Here is a 21,831-nt window from a genome sequence, read left to right on the forward strand (position 1 = left end):
CACTAAGTATTTGTAGAGGAAGAGTGTGTCACCAATAACACACTGTTATATCTTTTACGGTGAAGTTCCCAGAATCATCTTTATGAACCTTGCATATTTAATTGATTTTCTAAATTTATGATTGAAAATAAATACTTAACGACAAATATAGCAGTTTGGTGACTTTTATAGCCATTGTCTTAAACATTCATAGCAAATTCCACCATGTCTACAAGGAAGCATGACAATGATTGGTTCTTGAGTGTAACAGACTTAACATTTCTACTCGTATTAAATCTAGTTTGATTCTTTTTCAGGAGATTGCAATTAGTCATTTCTGACTACAAAATCAAATGCTTTCAATTTAGCTCTTTAATTCATGATACTGTAGTTGCTATTTGTTATGTTTTGATTTTATTTAGATTGTTAAGATGCTGATTAGAAATATTCGAAGTAGGTTGATGATACCTAAATCAATTTTTTCGGTAAAGAAGGTTTCTGTATTATATTTATATTTGGTTATTGTTTTGCGTCTTTCACATTTAAGGATTGATTTTCTTCTTCAAAACCTATATCCAGAATGTAATTCCTAAATTGATATATCTTAATACTTAATATGCTGTTTAAAAACAGTTGAGATTATAACAACTAAAAAGGATTATAAAATTATTAGGATTCCAAGAGTAAGGCTTGCTTCTTTGGTGGGATAATCAACAGTCTCCTGATCGTTACATATGATGTAACAAAACCAGGAGGGAATTCCACTAAAACCACAAAAATATATAATCAGCCACACACCTCCTATCAGTTATGATTTTGAAGCCTTCTATACGAAATATTCATGTGTTGTTTCTATTGTTGAAAGAATTAGAATGAGATGGAAAATAAAAAATATAACCAGTAAACTCCAAATGACACTAAAAACTACGAACCAATTCCAATCCACCATTTCCTTCCACTTAATAGTAATCAACATCAATTAAAATGCCAATAGCACTTTGAGGCCTTGAATATACTATTTTAATATAAAAATATACAATTCTGAAGCGGTTCGTAGAAACATTAAGTATAATTTTTTAAAGCACTATAATAAATACTCTTAATATATAGTAAGCTAATACGACATAGCCTAGATATTGGATTTCTAATTCTCTGACTCTAAAATGAATCAGAATTATGGTTTTAATAATTGTAGAAATAAGAATATCAAACGTTGAATTTCCTACATCTAATTTAAATCTAAAGTTAATGGTTAAAATTTACTTTATTTTCAAAATCATAAGAAAGAGCATCACCATAGCATTGAAACAGTAATAAAAAATTATTAATTACATATGGGTGTATTAAAACATCAAATACGTCAGATAAATTAGTAAATATATATTCGTAAATATTAAGAAAAAGATGAGTTTCTATAATTCTGTGATACTGTTATGTTGGATAGTAGTTAAATCCTATTAGATGATTTGCTAGGATCTAAGATGATTTAAATAAAATAATAATATTACCTCATTTCTTTTAGATTTAATCTAATAATTATTTTATTAAGATAACAGGAATAAATTAATAGTTTATAAATTAAAGTATATTAATTCGAAGCACATAAATTATATATGATTTTGAACAATTTGTTTAAATTATTAATTAAGAATTAATAAAATCAAATTATAAAATAGATGATGATGAAACAATAAATAAATAAACAATATATTTTTAAAATAACAATTTATTCAAATATCTTCAGGATATATTCGTACAAATTCTGGAAATTTAGGATATCCATTTTCTGCTAAACCACAATATTTATATGTTATTTTTGTACCAATCGGAGGTCTTTGCTTTTTGATCCCAATCTTCAGTCCCAACCCTACTTCAAATTCCTATCCCTCATCATTCCGGACCAAAAACCCTCCTAAGACATTCTCTTTCTTCATATGAGTGTCCTGCACATAATCGATAATGACAGCCTCTGCATCCAAAGAAGATTTCACTTTCAACAAACTTTTTGATCTAATACCATCATATAAAGCATCAGGATCCCTTAACATTAAACCTTCTCCTCCAATATTCTAAACTTCAGCCAACTCCTCTGCTAAATGCTCTTTCCCTCTGCAAATTTTATGAGGAACATAAACCAGATGAGGATTTTTTATTTTTTCAATTGCCTTCTTTAATTTTGCATATCTATCACTAAATGGTTCCTGAAGGAATGGAGCATCAAACACCATATATTTGATTATCTTCCAGGCATTCGGATCTGCTGTTCGCTTTCTGACAGATGTTAAGACCTTGTTAAATGTCCCTCGATTTATCCATAGTTCCCCATCTAAATAAGTTGTGGGCCATCCTTCAATAAAGTAGGATGGGAACTTTAAGGAGTATCCATTTCTGGTGAACATCTCCATTCCTGTCCAAATCATCCTCATTCCATCTAGTTTTTCACTCATATAATAGCCTTTTGGGTCTATTGACACAGCCCAATTAGAAGCTAATAAACATGATATCCTCTAACTCTTTGAAAAAGTTGGGCCAAGTCCCAAATTTTCGCCGAGGTTAGGTCTCATTTTATACTTTGGCCATACTGAGACCAATCTACCTTAGGTAGCATCATCTAGCAGTTCACAACATGATTTATCTGGCAATCCTAATCCTGGTTGTCTTAATTTTTATTTTCTTTCAATTTTTTATACAATTTATTCTTTTTTAGTAAGTTACTTATCATCGATTTCCCCTTTTTGCTATTGAAACTGCTTGTATTTCAAATCTAATTCATACTTATATTCAGCTTCTGGAAATCTTATCTATTCATAGGTTTTGACTATTTCTGAAGGTTTAATTTCATGATATCCTTATCTTAGTTTAAGTTTGAGCATTTCACTAATATCTTGAATGCCTTCTTAGAGAGAATGATATTTTTTGAGTTCAATTTGTAAATTTTCAGGTTTTTCCCAATTTGTATTGAGCACTCCAGAACGAATTTGCAATGTCACTGGATTGGTGGATAAAAGTTTACTGTGCCAGAACAGTTAATTTTACTTGACTAGGTATATTTCAGAATTCATGATAAATAATGACATGCATATATAAAGAAAAGATTTATAGCAAAAAAATCATTTTAATGTTTAAGTGAATTGTCGCGGATTTTGAAATAAAATCTGTGTTTTAAAATATTTGTCATTAATAAATCTTTGTGATTGAAGTAAGTATTTCTTGGATAGCAGAACTATTCTAAGTTATGGTGAAATGTAGTTTCCTCAATCATAGATCTAATATATTCATTAAAAAACTAATGTCAATCTGATTGTTATTTTGATTTATAAATGCAAATCCAAACAGTATTCAAAATTATATTTGTAATAATCAGCTGTGACTAAATATGACTAGTAGTTTTTGGATATGACTTAGATTCATCTATTTTTCCATTTTTATTCATCTAAAATATCAGGTTATCAGATACTAACTTTACTGAAATATGAGAGAGTGTAGAACTTAGTTCTCAGAATTATAAAATTGAAATTTATTAATTAAAACTATAATTCAATTTAGATCCAAATATTTATTAATATAGGAATCACTATGATTGCTACCTTCTTCCTCATAATCATCCATGATGTTCCTGATATAAGGTTTTTAATGAAATATCTTGTATCCAGATCCAAGATGTTCGAATCGTTATTATTATTATGCATATTTATTATAACTAATTTCTGATTGCACTTCAATGTGATTTTCTTGTGATTGCTATTTAAATTCGACTTTAATATATTATATATTATACCATATTTAATAGTAAGTAATTCAGAAGGGATCAATTTTAATTCATGATGCAATTTTGGATTCACTTTATTGATCTCATGCATTAAATTCATCCTCCTTACTTTTTATATGTTTTAGAATATCTTCTACTCCTACTCTTGTCGAAGTTTATGAATGGATTTTACAATTGGAATTTTCTGTGTGATTGAATCTAAACTTTGTTTGAACGACTTTTTATGACTATAATTCAAGTGTTGTAATGGTGGACAACTTTCCTTGATTTCATGCAGACTCTATATAAATGCTCCTCCAGTGAACATAATAATTTTAATTAATATTCGTTAAAAAATCATTGATTTCCTTATTTCTAATCTTCCTCAATCTTTTCCAACTGTTGATTGATGTTATCCAATAATTCTTGTAATCTCTCTTAGTCATCCTGGATTTGTTTCAATTCATTCATCATTTGACCTTATTCTTGCCCTTCTTGGTCATCATTCATGCATAAAGCCCTACAAATCAAAAATATTATTACTTAAAAGTCGGGAACCATGACGTGTCTTCATTCTTGATCTTATCCATTACATAACTCTCTATACCACTGTACTCAGTAGAATCCTTGTCTTTCAGGTAAGCAATATAAAACAAATAATTCCACATATAATGTTCTTATTTAATATGATAGGTGAATCCCAGTTGATTTTTACTAGATTTTTCAATGGTTTCCTTATCGAATCCGCAGATGAAACAAATATTCTACAGATCCAATTAATAAACATTCAATTCCTCTCTCAAAGTACCAAAGGTATCAATAATAATACCAGACACAATATTGATCATAATGATCATCAACAAAATGAAGTAAATGTTATCGAAAAAGAATCTAAGGAAAAAATACCCATCATCGTTAGGTTTAACATCTGTCGAAGGAGTCAAGAACCCTCCCAATCCACCATCAGACTTAAATGATCTATCAACTGCTGTCAATAAACATTAGAATGTGCTATAACAAAAGTTTGCAGGGTAACTTTCATACAGCCAGTAATAAGCCACCAATGAGAACACATACATAAGCACTATAAATAGAAACAGTGTGAACAGAATTGATTTTCTAGGTTCCCAAACTGCTTTTACAACATTCAACAACACAGGGTACCTCACCAAAACATCAAATAGATGAAATGCAAAAAAGAATGGGTGGTAGAGAGTCCCCAAAAATGCTGTAAATCCATAACTCAGATAATAAAGCACATAGAAGTCAGTTACCAGGTAGACAACTGTCATTAGCAGTCTTCTTATATACATAATAATGTTGAAGTTATCGTTTTCCCATCCCATCCAAGCCTTCTTTATAATCAATGGAGCTGTCTATGCTAAAAAGAAGAGCACAATCAACATAGATAGCACAATAACAATGATTCCTAAGGTCTGTATGACACCCTGCAATTACAAATCTTGATCCTACAGATCTTCTTCATACACATAATCATCCAAACATGCTTGATATTCAGCAGGATCCGATGTTGGATCACATTGCTTAACTTCTTTATGGAACACAAACAAAATCATAACATTGATAGTCAATGCCAAAATAAAGGTAATGTCTCTATACAATTGAATCTTAGAAACAATCAAAGCTAAAACCTTTATCTTATTTAAATAAGATTAAATTTGATAAGTTAACTTCATCTTCTTTATTAAATCAGGTGATTCTTATAGTAACGAAGTTACTTTTGCTTTAACGGAGATTCTTTTAGCCTCTTAATTAAATTAAGTCTTTGTTGGCTTATCAAGACTCTTGCAATAGGGAAGTAAATAAAAGTAAGTTTTTTCAAGCATCTTATCTTCTCTCAACACTTCAATGTGAGCAGAATTATTAGAGAAGAACTTGATGCTTTCCTTAAATAATTTGCTTCTACTATCTTAAATTTATTTCTTCAATTAATCATAATCTATTTCGTTGGTGTCTCTTCTCACAGCCTAATTCAATTTTTCAGCAAAACTCAAAAAGAAATCTTTTACTCCTCTCACTATATTGATAGCTAAAAACACAACCTCTCCAACAATGTTAGCCTTGAATTGCTCCATAATATCATCTCCTTTCTCGCCTTCTTTTTGACCTCCTCCATCTGTGGGATCCTTGACCTCCAAGAAGGTCGAGTAAAGAACGAACAAGTTGAATCCAGTTTCAATAATAAAACTAGCCATGTCAGCACTCTTCTTGCCTTCTTCGGTTTCTTTGCTTTCTGTTTCAGGCTCCATTGAGAAATGCGAGAAAATCTCAGCAGTGTAATGATCTTAATATAGACTCTTATACATGTCATAGATGTCTATAATATTGACCTTCAACATCTCTAGATTAAATGATTTTGCCAATCTAATAATAACATCATTTGATTTTCTCCCTTCCAATAAAGACAACAAAGTAATGGAACACTTATATTTCAATCTGGCATACATCCATCTGGGGAATACCTCATTTTTCTTTCTCTCAGTGTTGGGATCCAATTGAGATTCATCCAAGGTTTTCTTTTTTTGCCTCAAATTAATCTCTTCTATTCTTTCATCAAATCCTAGCAAATTGGTTGCCATATCCAAAAAGTTAGCTTAAAACAAAGCCTGCTGATTTTCAAAGCAAGGACCTTGGACATATTCAGTAATGGTGTCAAAGCATTGGATCATACAATAGAAATACTTGGTTTTCTTAACATTCAGGTATTCTCCCAATAACTCAACGACATCAGTGAATAAGTCATAAGTGTGATAATTCATCTATTGGAATCTCATGTAATTTTGCAATTCTGTGTAATGACCTTCAACCAATAATTGTAAGAATCTCAAAGTGTTTTGTGTTTCCTCAGGTTCATCCTAGAAATTGTATTTGATATCATCCTCATCTTCATCCTCCTTTTTCAATTCTGCCTTTTGATCTTCGAATCTCTCATGCAATCTTAGAAAGAACACTTCTGAAGAAGTAAAATTAACAAAGAAATTGTAAACAGACTTTTAGACTTCTCTGTTGCCTCCTTCCATCATTTCAATGCCAAAACTCAACAGATTATTGTACAATAGGTTATATCGATTAATGTCTTTGTAATCTGACAAAATGACTAGGATGGTGGCCATGGCATTATTATTGTTAAGAAAATTCTACCTATCCTCTCTCACCTGCTGTCTCATTTCTGCTTGTTTCTCCTCATCTTGTTCAGTAGTTTCAGTATCTTCTGAGATAATGATATAATTGCTTAATGCTCTTAACACTTACTTTATAGTCTATTCACATCCAGGTTGGTTGTGTCCTTTGCTTAAGAAAGTGATCAACTTCTTGAAGATTTCCGTTTTATTGATGTGATCCTAGATCAATGGATCTTTGGAATAAATGCTTTCCACTTTTTCCAAGGCTTCAGAGAATATTTTTTGTTCTTTTTTGATTTCTTCCAACAACTCCTTAGAATTTAAGAAAGTTTGCATAAAGATCTACCACAATTATTTCCAAGCATCATCAGTTCTAAAATCAGCTGGTTTATTTTTCTGCTTGTTGAAATCAAGATTAATTAAATTTAATCCAAGATTGAATGTCTTTTACTTCTTCTTATTCTTTCTCTTCTCCTCTTAGATTTGTTCTTCTAACTTTAAAGCTTATTGCTTCTCCTCTTCCTCCTTCTTCTATTTCTGTAGTATTTCCTCCTCAACAATGTTGTCACACAAGAAGTACAATCTTAAATCCATTTGCTATTGACTCAACTTCAAATTATTAAGTTCCTCATGATTCTCCACCAGATCTCTCAATTTTTTAACTGAAGCAAATAAATTCTCAATCTCCTAATGGACCTAAGCCTAATTTTAATGGACAAGATTCTAATCGTTTTGTTCCTTCTGATACAGTCTCAGGAATCCATTTATGCACATAAAGTAGTAAGTAAAAAAGTACTCTTAGAATTGTTCACTCACTGGCAATTTTGTGAACTTCTCTATTCTAATCTTCTCTGCATTGACGTAATCCTGAATGTCATTAATACATTTGAAGATTTCTTCAGCAATCTTCTCACTCTCCAAGTAAGTGTAATAGATGTACTTTAACAATGGAATTTTTAATTAAGAGACCTAATACTTGTCATATCTGGGATTCACAACATGAATGTCATCATCAGTCATTCCGTCAGGAGCACATAAAATTTCAAGTGCATATTTCAATGAGATAATGGTTCTTAAGCGTGATTCATTCTACAGCATTCCTTCCTTCCCTATTGCACAAGTGTATAGAACTTCAATCAAGGTGCAATGATACGAATATGGTTCATCCCTGTAATTGGGATTATCATTCTTAGCTGGAGTAAAATCAAACTCATGTTTAATTGATGCTTGAGCTTGATTCTTATCACTCACTTGGGCTTGTCTATCCTTCAACCAAAATATACTACTCTTATAGGCTGGATCTAGAAGCATGTTAAGAACTCCCTTCTGATTGGAGAGTATGAATTCCTTCTTTACCTTTTGAATCAAAATGAAGAATTCTAAGAATCTCGATTGTCTCCCATTTGTCTTGATTAATTTTCTAATATTATCTATGACTGTGCCTGGTTTCTCAATGCATATTCTCTTATTATCTCTGAAGATTTCATTGATCAAATCCAATTGTCCCAAATTCAACTCCATTTTCATCTACAACTTATTGAGATGTTCACTCAATAACAATTGATTGGTTGAATTGTTTAAGGTGAAATTCTTTAACAATAAGAAGATGTTGCCAAATAACTCGTAGATTAATTTTCGTGTTCTTCCCTCGAATTACCTTTCAGTCACTCCAATGCAATCAGTTATTAATTGAACACACATGTCATGCACCTTTAGATTCCTCATAATAGACTATCTAAATTCATCGATCAAAATTCTTTATGTTACACTTACATTGTCATCTTCCAAAGTGGAATCCTTATACAACAAATTATTGATGAATTCGAAATACTTGATAGTTTGAGTCAAGATATCTTCATTGTCTGGTAAGGTGGGATCCTTGATCCAAGTTTCAGATTCATCGATATTCTTAGCCAATTGTCTCATTTTCTTCTTTAAATCACTAAATATCTTAATATTCTAACTATCAAACAATAACAATATTTTGGACACAAGATCAGCAAATTCTTCTCTTTGATTGTAGAATCTAGTGAGAATGTTAAGAATCTTAGTTTGCATGTCCAGAGATTGACTCATACAAAATAGGTTGATCAATGTAGGGAATATTTCAAATCCCAATATTGTACATATATCTATTGCATCTATTTCCTTAGATTGGTCCAACACTTCCACACCTCCTGCCAATTGAGCCAAGTCCAAACCGAATCCCAAATTAAAATTCTCACTCTTTGGCTACCCTCTTTTATCAGCATCTGTTCCTGTTTTCAAAATGGAAGGAATCAAAGCTTTAATTTAATTTTTTATGGCTCTTTGGAATTCCTATTCAATAGTCTTACGATCAGCTTCCACTGTCAAATTTAGAGATCCCTCCTCCAATCGTGCCATTATTTTAAGGTGCTTAGTCACGTAGTCCTTAAACTTCTACTTAAATTAATTCAAACAATAATCCATTTTTTAATCCAAATATTGATTCAAAATATCGCAGATTTCTAATTTGATTTGTTGATCCGCCTCGGAAGACTCTTACAAGAATTTAATCAATATCTTTTTGAGCACATCAGCCTATTTCAAAAATGACTCATTCATATTCAAAGGCCCACTCTCAAATTATATATTCTTCTGTTTCCTCTTTTTATCCTTCCCTCCGTCCTTATCCTCAATCAACGAAAACACATTGATCAGACTACCAATCTTCCCCAAGAGACTCAATGCATTCCCAAATATTTACTATGTGCCCTAATTAGCCCCCTTTGACTTATCTTCCTCCCTCTTTATCTACAGAATCTTCCTGGATTCTGGATACTTGGGATCAAACTCCAAAATGGTAAACAAGTATTTGATGATGCTGAAAAAGTTCTCATTCTTCTAAGTAGTTTCTTCTGGAGTATTGCACAACTAGATTCTATACTGCCCAAATGTAATGAGCAATTTAAGTGATCTAATCATCTCCAATGTTAATCTATTATAGGTTTCTGGACATTGAATAGAAATCTCCTTAAGAGTCTCTCTCTACTTGGCTTCCCCGAATTTGATGTCCCAATTGGATGACATCTTATCGACATTTAATCCACACTCCTTTATGAACTGATACAATCCGTCTTTGTAATCCTGATATATCTTCAATCCTCCTTCCTCCTCTTCCAAAATCCCTTGGACATTATCTTAATCAGTAATGACCACCTTACACAACTCTGGGAAGATGATCTCTCTTCTGGGCTCCTGATCCAAATAAACCTTGTTCATTAACTTACAAATAATGGATCTCATATCGTAACCTATATCCCCCATTTTCAGATGATCAATCAACACATCAAAGGGGAGAAACTACTCAACGAATCTCTTCCAAGTATTATTTCTAGTATTGCACATAGAGATATAGAATTCCAACTGTTCAGTCACCAAAGACAGTATCAATTTTGGTTTCAGTTCCTATGAAGGTGTCTTCACTGTCTGCTTTTTTAAGAAATTGTTCAACTGCTTAGATTTACCAATCTCATCCCCATCAGCCTCCTGGAAATGCTGTTTTTTCTTGTCTGTCTTAGTGAAGAATTCCACGAAGTTCTTCTCTTCCCCTTTTACAAATATCTTTATAATCTTCTATTGTCTTTCAAACTTTATTAGCACCTCATCCTTAAACACTCTATCTCTATCGTAAGCATCAATCAAACATCTGTAGATGCCCTCCTAATTTACATTCAGCCCTTTCGCTCTGTGAGTAGAAGCGAACTGCAAAAAGGATATGATGTCTCTCTTCTTTTCTGCTGAGGTGGTTTTCTCTTTCAGCAAATTAGTGTAGAATTACAACAAATCCCATTTCGATCTCAATTAGAAGTGATCCTCATTCAAAATCTTCTTGATGATTTGATCATACAATCGTCGATAGTCCTCGATTGTCAATTGTTACTAGAAGGTATTCGAATGATTAGCCATAACAATCTCCTGTTCCAATTGACGCAACTAATGTGTTTCATCATCCTCATTCACCTATTCGTGTATTTTCAAAAGCAAATCCTCATGATCTCTGATGATTTACACTATGCACTTCAAGCCATCGTCAATGTAAACACTCTACTATGCGAATATGGGAATGTATCTGGAAGCCTACTCTTAATTGATGATATTCTATTGGCAAATGCAATCGAGCAATTGATAAATTAAGGAGCAAATCTTCTTTTTGCTATTGTAATACTCCTTCTTAATTTATGAGTCTCTATTCTTGCTGCTTTCATCAACCACTCGCTTTTTAGTCTTGTCCATCGATTCTGATTTCTCTATGGATCTCAAAGTGTCCAATGTCGATACGTCAGGAAAGGATACGCACAGAATCTTCACCAGTAATTCTATAAATTATTATTCCCTCAACACATTCTGTATGAAGTGGTTGATCTATCCGAACTCCTAATCGATGTACAAATAGGCAATTAACTTGTTGTGGCAAAACAGTTATAATTCGGATAAGCATTTACTCAATCTTTGCATATGAGCCACAAAACCCTTATATGATTTCTGAAACTTCTCATCTTTAATGTCTGCCGATAGAAATGACACATCCATGTATTGCTAGGCTCCTTTTATTGTCTTCAAGCAAGAAAGGAGAAAGTTGGTCATTCTGACTTCGTTAAAATTGGCTTTGGCTATTTTGAACACATATTCCTCCTTCTTTACTTTGTTGAATGCAGGCACACTCTTTTTCTTCTCCTTGGAAATATCCTTATTCTCTTCCTCATTCTATATTGACTCAGTCCTCAACCACACTTAATCCTAACCAACATACGTAGATGCTCTGAAATAACTATCCTTCTGTAAGTACAACTGGGCCTTCTCTCTATTGTAAGTAGTCAATGTTGAGAATATCAGTTCGAAATGGAACAAGGAAGCCTTTTAATAATCGGACACACTTGTTAACAGGAATCTAGACTTGTCCTCTGTCTCTTTCTTCTCCTCTACTACCTTCAAGTACTTCTTTGTCGTCAGATGTCTGAGTCGATAAGAGGAGGATATCATTGGAGTATCCCACTTGACTAGTCCTCCCTGAAACATGGACTCACTCTCAATTGTAAACAAACCATTCGAGTTACCAACAAATTTGGTGTAATTGGCAGATTGAGTGCATTACTCAAAAAAGATGTGCAATTCCGATTTCTGATGTTGTGCCTATTACTTGATTTAATCTCTAATGGCAATGAGGTTGAGCTATCGTAAATAGAATCAATAGAATTACATCCTGTTCTGAATAGTTGATCCATACGGTATCTTAAATGCTCAAGAACCCTTCTCTCTCATCCAAATACTCGGCAAATATATTCACCTTCCAAGGCGTCTTTTTTTCTGTGGAAATATTCACTTCTCTCTTCTCCTTCTGGGCTGATGACTTCGTGTCGACTATTTTGATGATATAATTTAATACAGATCTTGGGTCTCGAAGCATGCAAATAGGGCTCACCTCCAATCTTCTTTGTCTAATCCACTGTGGAAACTATGTGAACTATATCCTCGTGGTATATGTTCCCTGATCCTTCCTATTAGAATGTGTAGCAAGGAGTGATCCTGTAACAGGTCTCATCAGAATGTTCATCTATTAAACTGAGTTTCAGATTGTTGCTCTCTATTTCTGAAACGTGATTCGAATCGTAATACAAGTATTTGTTTGAGTTGATATGTAATAATTGTATCGTTTAACCAAAGACAACTGGAGAACCTTTAAACTTTTCATACTGTTCGTGATTCAAAGTCGTTTCATCCTCCATGGCCTTTATGTTTTTGGGTATCTCCAATTAGGCATCTAAAATATTATCAATGCCCTTTACTTCTCATTTCAATGATTGAAAATTTCTTTATCTTCCCCTTCTCCTCCTTCACCTTCAGAGCCTTCTGATACTCGTTGTTGTAAAAGGTGGGGTAGATCTTGAATAAACACGAGGAAATCGATGAATACTTCAATACATCCTCCTTCTTTTTCAAAAGGATCTTGTTCTTCGTGTACCCATCCGCTGTAACTAGATATCTAATGACATAAACAATAGTTCTACTCTTGTCCATTGTCGTCCTTGAATATCAAATACAGTAAACATCCATAATGGAGGAGTTGCTTGTTTTAACCTTAACCCGCTCTGTCCATTATAATTTTTTATATTATTAATAATCAAGTTCCAATTAAATTATCAATGATTAATATATCTGTCAATACTCAACTTGCTAGGCTCCTTACACCTTCTCCACCAAGTGCTCCAACCTCATCTACAGTCCTTGGATCTCCGAATCCTTATCAAATTACTCTAAAAGATAATTAGCAATCAAAAAGTACTCATAAATCGAATCTTGTCCTCCTCCTCATACCCATACTTCTGATAAATAATGTCGTCAATCAATGAATTCAAGAGGATCGCCATGATTTCCTTGTTGTCACCATCCTCCTAACTATGAAATATCTTCATCACAGAATTGAATTGTTGATTCGATTCGTGATGCTCAATTACATCAATCTTAAATCTAATCAATTCAATTCCCTATTTTTTATTGAGTGCAAATTTAGCAGGCAGGATCTCCTTCAGATTCTAATCAAAGAATGCCAACTGCGAAACAAATTCTGGTTGCTAAGAGTAAAATAAGAAAGACTTATGATAATCCTCCTCACTAATATTCAAAGACTACATGATAATGTGAGTCCCCCTCGTCGATAACTAATAGATCTCTTCATCCATCTCCTTGATTATACTGATGTATTCTTCGTATTTTCTTTCCTGCAAACTCTTTCTCCTAAGCTCTCTGAACTTATTAACAAGTTAAATGTATTCCTGATGGATGATTTCTCTGCTTCCTCTTAAAATTAACTCCACAGTTTCCTCCTCCAAAAGGTTCTCAGCGTCTTGTCTATATTGAACTTGCACTGAATCCCTTATCAATTTTATTCTGCCTTCTTCATCCAGCGTTTTGTATCCAGGCAAGACTGCTTTCCCTAGATCCTAAAGAATAGGCTCAAAGTTATCGTTGCCATCTGCTATAAATTATTAATTAGACTGCTTTATCTCAGACAACTTCTTCACCTAGGTTGGTCTTCTATATTTTTTGACTCTCCCAAACAAATCCTTTCCGGTTGTATTGGCAGGTAACTCTATTTGACCAGAGAAGAATGGTCTCTATTTATCCTTATTAACAATAAAACTGATCGAGGGATCTGTATATATTAATTATTCCTTCTATTTCTATTCCTATTGTAATGGTTTAAACAGCGTTAATTTTGACTTCAAGACTATGGGATCAGCTTATTAACTTTTTTTTGGTTAAACTTGAATTGGCTCTGATTTCTCAACGAATACATCATTCGATACAACATTTTTAGGCTTAGGCATCTTAGCTTACACTAATTTGTCGATTTCCTCTCTTGAATACTGTTTTGGTTAAACATCAGGTATTTTCAAATCAATTTCTGGAATTGAGACCACATTCTAAGTATTGAGGACTTGATCAGCATTCTTAATCTCATATTGTGTCAACTTAGAGATCTTTTTAAGATGATGGATGTCATCTATTTATTGTATTCTCTGCTTGTATGCCTCCTCTATTTGTTTTTAATAATCCTTCAATTTTCTATATTCGTCCTTAGTAAACAACCCTCTACTATTCTATTAATTGTTATAGTCAGTTTGCTCATCACCTTAAGCTCTATCCTTTTTCTTTGGTTATTTCTTTTCAACTGTATCCCATTCATCATCATCTTCTTCAACTGGTTCTTCAACCTTCTATTTCTATTTCTTTTCTTTTCTACTCTAATTCTTACTGGATTCAGTAGACTCAACCTTAGGAGGATCTTATTTATTAGTTTAGACTGATGGCTTACTTGGTTACTATTAAATTACTTGATTCTTCTAAGGTTGTTGATCTACAGTATGTGAGTATATGATTTACTTTATTATTAAACTTGTACTTCCTCCTCCTTTTTTTATGGTCTAATCACCTATTTCTTTTTGTTGCCAACTTCAACCCATTCATCGTCATTATCATCATTATCTTATTGCACTAATAATGGTTATTTAATCTTCTATTATTTATTCTCTTTCTTTGCTTAGGTCTACATTTATTCGAATATTTTACTGATTGTGCTTAAGGAATATTTGTATTTTTGACTTTATTTTATGCTACCTCCTCCTTTGGCTTAGTCTACTTTTCTTAATTTGCTAACTTTTAGCTTCCTTTCTTGACCACTACCTTCTGCACTTCATTCTCCTTCGATTATTATGGCATCTCAGGCTCTTAAGTTGTTTATTATTATGGTGGAGTCTTAACGAGATTCTCGTTCTTATTCTATTGTTTTTTCTTTGATTAATTTTTCTAAATTGATTTAGTTTATTATTGAATCTGGATATTAACTTCTTCTTAAATAAATTTTTGATACTAAATATATAAAATAGCTGCTTACCATCATGAGGAGCAGGGCTTTTGAAGAGTAAGCAAACCAACTAACAATATACATAACGTTGTACCTAAATCCTCCAATGATGCATGCATAACCTACATAGGCTTATGTAGTCTCGTTTTTCTTTCTATTAAATAATAAGCATATTCCAAGCAATCTGTAGGATTCATATATAATACGATTTACATTGCAATTGGTGCATATAGATTTGGATTATATTTCATTTCCTTAATTATTTTATATTATATTGTAAAAAATACAGTTTAAATTAAAAAATACGCATTTTCAATCTTTCTTTTACCTGCCCTTGGCTCATCTATTGTTGTTTCTAGTGATGATGTCTCTGTTTATTTCATTTTTAAGGTAATCCTCCAAATAAAAGATACTGTAACAACAATCGCACAAGATGGCCAAATATATGTTGTATTTTCTTTATCCAGAAGATATCAACAACCAGTTGAAATTAATGCTTCAATCTCAATATCAAAAAGTATTTATGAATTATGGTGTTGCCTGACTTTGAACTGCCTCAAACATCTTAGGATTAGTAAAAGTGACTATAGCAAACAAACTGGATTATTTCAAATTTAACATTTTTATTGATGATCACTCCAATAATAGTAGAAATTACTAAATAATGCATCCATTATTAGAATAATTCCACAAGCATTTTATAATCTGGGGATGTTTATGTTACCAAGACAATTCAACAATTTCATCTAAGACCGATCAAAAATTGAGAAAAACTAAAATCTTCAACAAGAAATGTAACCCATAACTTTATGATTATATATCTCCTAGAGTAGTGATCTATTATGTCAACAAAATAAACTAGATTCAAATTCGAATTATCTACTTGAGTTCGCATATGCTTAGTCGTTATAAATGTGTTCTTGATAGTCATAATGATGTTGGGTCATACTTATAATCAAAAGGATCAATGGAACCTAGCTGTCCAAAAAAACATAAGTTTATGAAAATTGATTATTAAATTAATTATTCAATTTTAATGTCATTTGATCATCTTAATGATACCAATATCACTAATCAATCAGAGAAGGAACACGTTAATGAATTCTATGATTACTAAATTCGAAATATGTATGATAAAGAAAAATACATTAACCCACATGATATTGCTGGTTAACCAGGCTTGGTGACAAGTCAAGCAGTTGAGTTGGAGAAGAAGAAGGTGCAATTCAGGATGGCAAATGAAATCTATTTAAGAAAGCATCCGGAATTATCAGTTATGCTGAGTATTTTCCTGTTTAGAGTTTTGGAGGAGAAACCGGATGATGTGTTGATGTATGCAGGCAAATTCTTTGATTAGTAATACTTTGATATTTATTGTAGGGAACATTTAGAAGAAGTAGTATTGATTTAGAAAAAACATTATTTAGAAAATGGAAATGCAACTGCTTGAATCTATTAAATATTAAAAAATTATTATTTTATATCAAATTACTTAATATCTCGAATATTTTAACTGTTATAATTATTACAATCCTTTTTTATTTGATGTCTCATATTTTTTGGTGCTCATTTTATATTAATAATTATAAATTATGCATCAATAATTACCGCCAGAATAACTAGATAGACTCATATGTTTAGAAGCCAGAATACATAAGAAATCAAAGGAGGAGATCATCTAAGAATAATATCTGCAAACCGAGAAAAACAAATAAAATGATGAGAATGATAATAATCAACCAAATACCGATTCTAATAAAAAGCCAGAGGATTTGAAATGTTCCAATTAGAGTGAGATTTCACCTGACAACATTGTTATTTCTTAGGTTATGAGTCCAGTTCACAAGAAAACCAATTATGTGAGCAAGAATTCCTAGTAGAAAAAAAAGAAAAAAACTAAGGAAACCCAATAAAAAGATGTTAATTTATTAAAAATAATTAGATTACTCAATATTTGCAAGCATAAAAGAAATAATTAAAAGTCACAAAAGGCGAACAGAAACTCATTGAGTACACAATACAAGATTCTCCATTCAAGAACAAGACTACTATACCAAATGACCATGCCATTGAATAGCAACTCAAAGAAAAGCAGAACAAAATTGTCATCTAAGAGATACGAATCAAAGAGCTGGAGACATTGAATTGTGAATTAAAGGAGACAATTTCTGTATTTATTGTAGACTTAAATGAAGACTCTCACAGATCAACATTCTAAAATGCAAGAAGTACTGAAATTATTAGCCATCGATAATGAAAAACTAAAAAAACAATAATTACAAATACAAATTAAAAATAATCGCTTTAGATTGGGAGAGTTCAATCTTTAAAGAGAGAAGATAAACGTTATTGATGTTTGGATTGAAGGCTAAGAGATCAAAGATGCAAGGGAACAAGCCAAAAACCTTGAAAATACTAAGTAGGACTTAGAAAATAAAAAGAAAAATCCAAAGAATAAAGACGAGGCTGAAATAAGGGCAATCAATGTCAAATTGAATTTTATAGCAAAGGAAGAACAATTGATACAAGAAAAGATCGATAGGTTGGAGACTGAGAAGGTCTTACACATCAAGTAGATGAAACGATTGTATGAAGAGGAACATGCCAGATTTACCAAGAATAATGATTATCCATTAATTGGATCAAGATATTAAATATTGTCATTATTAGGTAAAGGCGGATTCAGCGAAGTTTATAAAGTAACTAGTGTTAATTTATTAGGCATTCGATTTATAAGACTTTAAAGAAGTTGCATGTAAAATACATTAATTGAATTCTAATTGGTCTGACCATGCTAAATAGAATTATATTCGACATGCAATTAGAGAGAATGGTGTGCATAAAGAGCTTAATCATTAAAATATCGTTAAACTCTATGATTCTGTTGAAATAGATAAGACTTCATTTTGCACTGTTTTGGAATTGTGTGATGGACCAGACTTATCTTACTATATTAAGAGATATAAATCATTTCCAGAGAAGGAAGCCAAGTTATTGATATTTCAGATCATTTCAGCCATTAAATACCTAAATAATCACAAGAACAAGATAATACATTATGACCTGAAACCATAGAATATCTTGTTTCATTAAAACGATTTGAAAATCTCAGATTTCGGGTTGTGCAAAGTCTTAGAGGATGACAATTCTAAATTATAATTAACATCCCAAGGCGTTGGAACCTATTGGTACTTGCCTCCGGAATGTTTTCATATGGGCGATTAGCCTCCTAGCATTTCAAGCAAAGTTGATATTTGGAGCATTGGAGTCATCTTCTTTGAAATGCTGTTTGGATAAAAACCGTTTGGATAGGGATTGAGTTAGGAGAAGATATTGAAAGAATAGGTAATCACATCAATTAAATGATAGATTATTATAAAATCATAAACAGTCACTTTCCCATAGAAACCTGTAATATCAAATGAGTGCAAAGAGTTTATTCGAGGGTGTTTAGCTTACAATTAGGTTGATCGATTAGATGTACATTAAGCTTTTAATCATCCGTACTTTCTTAAAAAACAGTATTGATTATATTAATTAAATTAATATACATCTTAGTAATAACTTTATTATTTCAAAGAATAAATAAAATTCATAATGAGATTTTTATCAAATTTTATTTAATAATACATATACTTATATGAATTCCCTTTATAGTAGAAATTATTGTTATTATGATTTTGCAATTAATTAATTATCCAGTCGAAGGAACTGTAGAATAGGACTCATCGAAATCTCCAAAAAGAAGAGGGATTTTAATAAAGCATTTTCGTTATCCAATGAAGATCTAAACGAACAACTTGATATATCCTCTTCGATCTCCCAAAATCTAATCTAGTAAAAGTAGTACTAGACAAAATGAAATCACTTGGTTTAGTGATTGTAATTAAATAAGAGAGCATAACTCAACATTCTATTAAACAAATAGTTTCAAACCCTTTTTTAAATTAGGCAGTGAATAAAAAAATAGATTCGCCATTATAAAAAAGGTATTCAAAAAGGAAGATGAGAAGGATTGTTAATTTTTAGAAAGAAAGTTGAGTTTGTTGAAATTTAATTTCAAAGAAAAGGAGAAGGAAAAAGAGAAAGAGAAGGAGAAAGAGGAAAGCCAAAAGATTTCTATTGATTATTCATAAATTAAGATCCCTCAAACAGCACAATCCACAAGAAAGAGATAGTTTTAAAATAGCAATAAACCTCAGATATTTTAGAATAAGATCAACAGAAGATTTAACAGTGACACAGATTTGTAGGATTTAAAGCCTAATCGCAAGCAAATAATTTCATACTCTATTCGACCCAACACTCATAACTATGATCGTGATCATTAAGAATTTGCTCAAAGCATCTTAAATCAATACTTGAAGAAAAGTTTGTAAGATTAATGATAGTGTAAAATTCTTTAACTAAATATTTTTCAATCAGCTTTAGTCTCGTATTTGGTTGCATTCGGGTCAAAATAGTATTTGATGTGAGCATATGGCGAAGTACCATTTGCATTTTCAAGAAATATATGTAAATTGCCTTCAGTATCAAGAAGCACCTCACTTTCAACAATTCCACCTAAACATTATTTATACACATCCAATACCTTTTTCCAAAGGTTCACATTCGATGATTTCCTTCTTCTCCCAATCCACCTTCAATACCTTTTAACTCTCCTTAGCATACATCGTTAGACCTCCTATCAATAAGGCCAAATTCTTTTTGATTCTGACTGCCATAAATCTTCTTAAAGGCAATGGTAATTTCAAATTACATTTCTCCCACCTATTCTCATTTATTAAGTATCGTTCAATTGTGTCCAGTGTCCCTTCCTCTTTGTTGTACCCTCCAAACAGCACTATTTCATTGTCATTGATTCTACAAGGGGCAGCCTAACTCTTTGGTTATTTCAAATCAGCTAATTGAACCCATTTCTCTGAAATAAGATCGTAGTACAACACCGATGATAGTTGAATTTTATGTTGTTCATCATACCCTCCTATGCAATAGATTTTATGATTATAATAAAGACAAGAACAGAAGAATCTATTCATGGGAATTTAGTGTTTCATCAACTCCAACTTATCATTTTGATACACTCTAAAGTTAGTCTCTTGGAATCCTCCTATTAAATAAAATGCTTTTTTATCAGGAACAAAAAGAGTTGTAAACTATCTATCCAATTCCACATCTAATTTGGCTATCTAACGCCATTTTTATTTGGACGTTGAAAATTTACTTATAGTCTTACCACCAAACTCAAACCATAAGCAAGAATCATTCAGTATCAAGGTTGAATCCCTATAAAAAGCAGATTGCGATACAACTGGTTGCTTAATAACTTAAACTGGTTATGATTATTATTATTAAGTAATCTGTTGCTATTTTTAGGATGATGGCTATTCCCTTAATGGTTACTTTGACTTTTGAGATTGTTCAATCATCGGTGATGAACCAGCATTTTTCATATGTTATGTGATCACGTTCTTAAATTACACTTCAGCCTCCTGTGATGTTCTATAAGGAGGTCCTCGTTTCAACATGGTATTGTAATGCTAATTGTACAACAAAATGTATTCATTAATAGCTACATTCTCTTAGATCTTTCCTGATTGGTATTTCTCTTCATGTTCTAAGAACAATTGTTCAATCTCAACGTATGAGGGTCTTTGAGCCTCTTCGAAAATTAGCATCAATTTTATTATCGACACATAGGCAGGACTATACTTTTATTCTAACTAAGCCAAACTCTATAGTATCAGTTGTTCCCCCTCATTTGATTAAGTATTATTGAACCCAGTTACTTCTTGCATTGCACTCATCTAATGAATAACCAATCCAGTTGAAAACACATCTGATTTATAAATGTTATGTTCTACATATCTACTATTTCCATCTATGACATGAGCCTTCCATAAAATAGGTGATAAATATTAAGGTGTGCCTCTAATAGTTGCCATCGTATAAGTATTTTTGGCCTCGTTATCTAAGTCAAAGAAGTAATCCTTGCTTTCTCCAAAATCAATTAATTTCAATTCTCCATTAGGAATCATAAATAAGTTAGCTGGTTTTATGTCTCTATGGCAAATCCCTTTTTATTGCAAATAAGAGCATGTCGATATTATGCTAAACAACATAGTTACTAACTCATTTTCCTTCCAGAACTAATTAGGTTTCTTTCTTTTCCTATATAGATTTTCCAAATTCATGTTATGATCCATGTACCTAAATTAATATATGCATAAATACTCCGTTATGATTCCTAACCGAAATGTATTATAAAGAGTTTCAGCAAAGTAGTATCCATAAAATCGAATCACATTTCCACAGTTCTATACCTTACTAAGTTAAACTGCTTCCTCTTTGTATTCATTCAGTTTCTCCAAATTAGTTGCTTCAATCTCCTTTAAAGCATATACTTTATTTGTTTGGATGTGCTACACTCGATAGATCTTGGTATGCTTCTTACCTGAGCCTAACAATTCCAATTTTTTGAAATCCTGCTTCCTGAACATTGACTGTTTATAATATTGATAATTATAATTATTGTACTAAATAATGTTCAAAACCAATATACAATCTCCTTTATA

The 21,831-nt window shown here is 31.8% G+C and overlaps 9 protein-coding genes across 9 annotated transcripts; 3 read left to right on the plus strand and 6 right to left on the minus strand. All coding sequences in view use genetic code 6, as the record gives it.

The window, feature by feature from the left end:
• Nucleotides 1–28: 28 nt before the first annotated feature.
• Nucleotides 29–1,331, minus strand: PTMB.442c (hypothetical protein). Its single annotated transcript, XM_001347233.1, has 4 exons — nucleotides 29–109; nucleotides 136–568; nucleotides 591–994; nucleotides 1,017–1,331. The coding sequence occupies 4 exons, from the start codon at nucleotides 1,329–1,331 to the stop codon at nucleotides 29–31; spliced, it is 1,233 nt and encodes a 410-aa protein (XP_001347269.1).
• Nucleotides 1,332–1,709: 378 nt separating this feature from the next.
• Nucleotides 1,710–2,543, minus strand: PTMB.443c (DNA ligase). The annotated part of the gene is made up of 1 exon (XM_001347234.1): nucleotides 1,710–2,543. One exon carries the CDS (start codon nucleotides 2,541–2,543, stop codon nucleotides 1,710–1,712), a length of 834 nt encoding a protein of 277 aa, XP_001347270.1.
• A 973-nt stretch (nucleotides 2,544–3,516) lies between these two features.
• On the minus strand, nucleotides 3,517–4,055 carry PTMB.444c (hypothetical protein). The annotated part of the gene is made up of 2 exons (XM_001347235.1): nucleotides 3,517–3,734; nucleotides 3,758–4,055. 2 exons carry the CDS (start codon nucleotides 4,053–4,055, stop codon nucleotides 3,517–3,519), a joined length of 516 nt encoding a protein of 171 aa, XP_001347271.1.
• Nucleotides 4,056–4,084: 29 nt separating this feature from the next.
• Nucleotides 4,085–12,909, minus strand: PTMB.445c (Inositol 1,4,5-triphosphate receptor). Its single annotated transcript, XM_001347236.1, is given in 5 exon segments — nucleotides 4,085–4,247; nucleotides 4,271–12,012; nucleotides 12,032–12,252; nucleotides 12,278–12,652; nucleotides 12,678–12,909. The coding sequence occupies 5 exon segments, from the start codon at nucleotides 12,907–12,909 to the stop codon at nucleotides 4,085–4,087; spliced, it is 8,733 nt and encodes a 2,910-aa protein (XP_001347272.1).
• A 141-nt stretch (nucleotides 12,910–13,050) lies between these two features.
• Nucleotides 13,051–15,111, minus strand: PTMB.446c (hypothetical protein). The annotated part of the gene is made up of 4 exons (XM_001347237.1): nucleotides 13,051–13,145; nucleotides 13,175–14,749; nucleotides 14,776–14,938; nucleotides 14,962–15,111. 4 exons carry the CDS (start codon nucleotides 15,109–15,111, stop codon nucleotides 13,051–13,053), a joined length of 1,983 nt encoding a protein of 660 aa, XP_001347273.1.
• A 1,145-nt stretch (nucleotides 15,112–16,256) lies between these two features.
• On the plus strand, nucleotides 16,257–16,706 carry PTMB.447 (hypothetical protein). Its single annotated transcript, XM_001347238.1, has 1 exon — nucleotides 16,257–16,706. One exon carries the CDS (start codon nucleotides 16,257–16,259, stop codon nucleotides 16,704–16,706), a length of 450 nt encoding a protein of 149 aa, XP_001347274.1.
• Nucleotides 16,707–16,848: 142 nt separating this feature from the next.
• On the plus strand, nucleotides 16,849–18,784 carry PTMB.448 (Serine/threonine protein kinase tousled-like). Its single annotated transcript, XM_001347239.1, has 5 exons — nucleotides 16,849–17,175; nucleotides 17,199–17,426; nucleotides 17,452–17,955; nucleotides 17,978–18,601; nucleotides 18,626–18,784. The coding sequence occupies 5 exons, from the start codon at nucleotides 16,849–16,851 to the stop codon at nucleotides 18,782–18,784; spliced, it is 1,842 nt and encodes a 613-aa protein (XP_001347275.1).
• Nucleotides 18,785–18,930: 146 nt separating this feature from the next.
• Nucleotides 18,931–19,644, plus strand: PTMB.449 (hypothetical protein). Its single annotated transcript, XM_001347240.1, has 1 exon — nucleotides 18,931–19,644. One exon carries the CDS (start codon nucleotides 18,931–18,933, stop codon nucleotides 19,642–19,644), a length of 714 nt encoding a protein of 237 aa, XP_001347276.1.
• Nucleotides 19,645–19,673: 29 nt separating this feature from the next.
• Nucleotides 19,674–21,756, minus strand: PTMB.450c (Protein kinase). The annotated part of the gene is made up of 4 exons (XM_001347241.1): nucleotides 19,674–19,819; nucleotides 19,848–20,139; nucleotides 20,170–21,466; nucleotides 21,491–21,756. 4 exons carry the CDS (start codon nucleotides 21,754–21,756, stop codon nucleotides 19,674–19,676), a joined length of 2,001 nt encoding a protein of 666 aa, XP_001347277.1.
• Nucleotides 21,757–21,831: the final 75 nt, after the last annotated feature.

Source organism: Paramecium tetraurelia (genome assembly GCF_000141845.1).
Source record: "Paramecium tetraurelia macronuclear, complete genome".
In the NCBI taxonomy this organism is placed as follows: domain Eukaryota; phylum Ciliophora; class Oligohymenophorea; order Peniculida; family Parameciidae; genus Paramecium; species Paramecium tetraurelia.